The following is a 2,481-nucleotide window of genomic DNA, read 5'->3' as shown; positions in this document are numbered from 1 at the left end:
CCTTTCTGGTTGTAACAAGGGAGACGGCGGAGAGTTTAAGGGATTTGTGGATTTTTACAGCTGAAGCATGGAGTATGGAGGATTATTTTTCTGTGTGAATAGTGTCCTTCAATTCTCTCTTTTTGAATGCCCCCCCCCTTCCATGAGGAGAAAGTTCTCCCCTTTTATTCATCATGCTAGGGTTTGGAATAGGTCACTGAGATCAAAAGAGTATTGGAATTGGAAATGCTTTCTTGTGCTGCTCTATTGTCTACCCCATCTTGGTGCTTATTCTGAAAAAGGTAACATGTACCTCGTACTTTCTTTTTGAAAATGTTTCAATTCCTTTTGTTGCTTGTGGACTTTTTACCGCCGGTAAAAGATTATTCACGGCTGCGAAGTCACTTGAATATGATATGTATTGTTTGATGCTTGCAGGGAAAATGGCCTAAGTTGGCAGCATGTGTTCTAACTTGTTGTGGCATGAACCTGGAAGGTAATAGTGCATTATTGGCTTGATGCAATGCTGTTAAGATTGGAATTGGGATTTGATGTGAATTTTAATTGGATGCTTTGGTTTTGGAATCCAGGAGCATATTGATCTTGGAATCAAATGTGATCCATCTACTGGTATCTATGGTATGGACTTTTTGTCGTCTTGGAGCGTCCTGGTGGTCGTCGCCGTAGGTGCAAAGCCCGTGTCGGAATCCAACACCGTGTTACCAAGGGTGATTCCATGAAATGGTTCCAAGTGAAGTATGAGGGAGTGATCCTCGTGGTATTCCTGACAAGGGTGGTAGGACAAAGTAATGCAGAAGCCGCAAACAATGTGAGCAAATGGACTGGAACGGTTTACATCTTTTCTCTTGTGGGAGCTTTCCTTAGTGACTCTTATTGGGGAAGATATAAAACATGTTCCGTCTTTCAAGTCATTTTTGTAATAGTAAGTAGTTTCTCAGATTTTCTCTCATTTTTCATCTCCATACTCTCTTTTATTTCTAGAAGATACATTATTTCCTTGATTGATCGATATACATGACAGGGTCTAATGTCCTTATCACTGTCATCATACCTCTTCTTGATTAAACCAAGAGGCTGTGGAAATGAATTGATTCCGTGTGGAAAACATTCAAGTTTGGAGATGGGGATGTTCAACCTCTCAATCTATCTCATTGCCTTAGGGAATGGAGGTTATCAACCAAATATTGCCACATTCGGTGCTGATCAGTTTGACGAGGAGCATTCGAGAGAGGGTCACAATAAAGTGGCCTTCTTCAGCTACTTTTACCTAGCTTTGAACTTTGGGCAACTCTTTTCAAACACCATTCTGGTGTATTTTGAAGATGAAGGAATGTGGGCTCTTGGTTTCTGGCTGTCTGCAGGCTCTGCCTTTGCTGCACTGATACTATTTCTAGTAGGCACCCCAAGGTATCGACATTTCAAGCCTAGTGGCAACCCTCTCGCCAGGTTTTGCCAAGTTCTTCAGCAGCAACAACAATACTTTCATATGCAGCTGATGTGTATATCCGTGGCTGCGAGCATGAACTGCTCCTCCCTTATTATTTGCTAACTTTGTTACTTTGTAAACACAATTGATTTTTCAGCATTACTGGCCATTCCTGATTCTAGTAAACTATAACGAGTTGATCAATTTTCCTTCTTTTTTGTGAAGGTTCTATTAGGGATTGGAAAGCGATGTTAAAACCTTCTGTTTATCATGTGTTGTTGAACTCTTTTTTGGAATGAATTATTGGAATGCTTGAATTTAGATTCTTGATGGAGCTTTGATTGTTCATTAGGATTGTACTTGTAGGATTTATGTAATATGATGAACTTGTAAGAAAATGTTGTGAAATGTAATTTGGAACATGACTTTGTAATTTATGGAAATGTTGTAATGCTTGTGTAATGTCATGGTTTTATGATTTATGCGCTTTGAGCTCAAAATGTATTTTGGAATTGGAATGAAATTGGCAGATGCAATGGTTATCTAGTGTCAGAAACTTATGACCTAAAAAAATGGTTGTAACAACTTGGTTTGAATGAAATGAATTTGTGATTGTAACTTGAGCTTGGTTGATGTGTTTGTAAAACGTGATAAGAATGGTGAGACCTTGGTTTATGAAATGGGTGTTTGGTTATAAAATGGATATGGATCTTTAGAAATAATCCAAGACTAATCTAAATGTCAATTAAAAATCAAAAAAACCAATAAAAGCCAATTAAAATCAAATTAATCTATAATTTGTTAAAACTACTTTGATATCAAATTCTAACATTTATTTGGAAATTAAAAATCAATTAGAGTTTGAATCATTAGTAAAAACACAATTAAGATTAAATTGAAATTTGGAATTAGACTTAATTAAAATCAAATTGAGAATAAAAAGTCAAATATTTAGAATCCATTTTATAACCAAAAGCACCATGATCAAAAAGGCCTAGACAATGACCAATGTGTAACAAAAAAAACTGATTTGGGAGTGGATGGTTGCCTTTGGT

The 2,481-nt window shown here is 36.9% G+C and overlaps 1 protein-coding gene across 1 annotated transcript; it reads left to right on the top strand.

Annotated features, from left to right (window-relative positions):
• The first annotated feature begins 715 nt into the window (after positions 1–715).
• On the top strand, positions 716–1,618 carry LOC127100342 (protein NRT1/ PTR FAMILY 7.3). Its single transcript, XM_051037474.1, has 3 exons — positions 716–922; positions 1,022–1,499; positions 1,584–1,618. Exons 1-3 carry the CDS (start codon positions 716–718, stop codon positions 1,616–1,618), a joined length of 720 nt encoding a protein of 239 aa, XP_050893431.1.
• Positions 1,619–2,481: the final 863 nt, after the last annotated feature.

This window comes from Lathyrus oleraceus, chromosome 7 (genome assembly GCF_024323335.1).
Source record: "Lathyrus oleraceus cultivar Zhongwan6 chromosome 7, CAAS_Psat_ZW6_1.0, whole genome shotgun sequence".
NCBI lineage: Eukaryota > Viridiplantae > Streptophyta > Magnoliopsida > Fabales > Fabaceae > Lathyrus > Lathyrus oleraceus.
Note: the sequence above shows the minus strand (reverse complement) of the source record. Positions and strands in the feature narration are given on the sequence as shown.

Bases quoted from the DNA above. Each gene is read 5' to 3' on its own strand.
- LOC127100342 (XM_051037474.1), top strand. From the start codon at position 716: ATGAAATGGTTCCAAGTGAAGTATGAGGGAGTGATCCTCGTGGTATTC. The intron at 923-1,021 runs GTAAGTAGTTTC...TATACATGACAG, and splicing joins TTCAAGTCATTTTTGTAATA to GGTCTAATGTCCTTATCACT. The intron at 1,500-1,583 runs GTATATCCGTGG...TTGATTTTTCAG, and splicing joins CTTTCATATGCAGCTGATGT to CATTACTGGCCATTCCTGAT.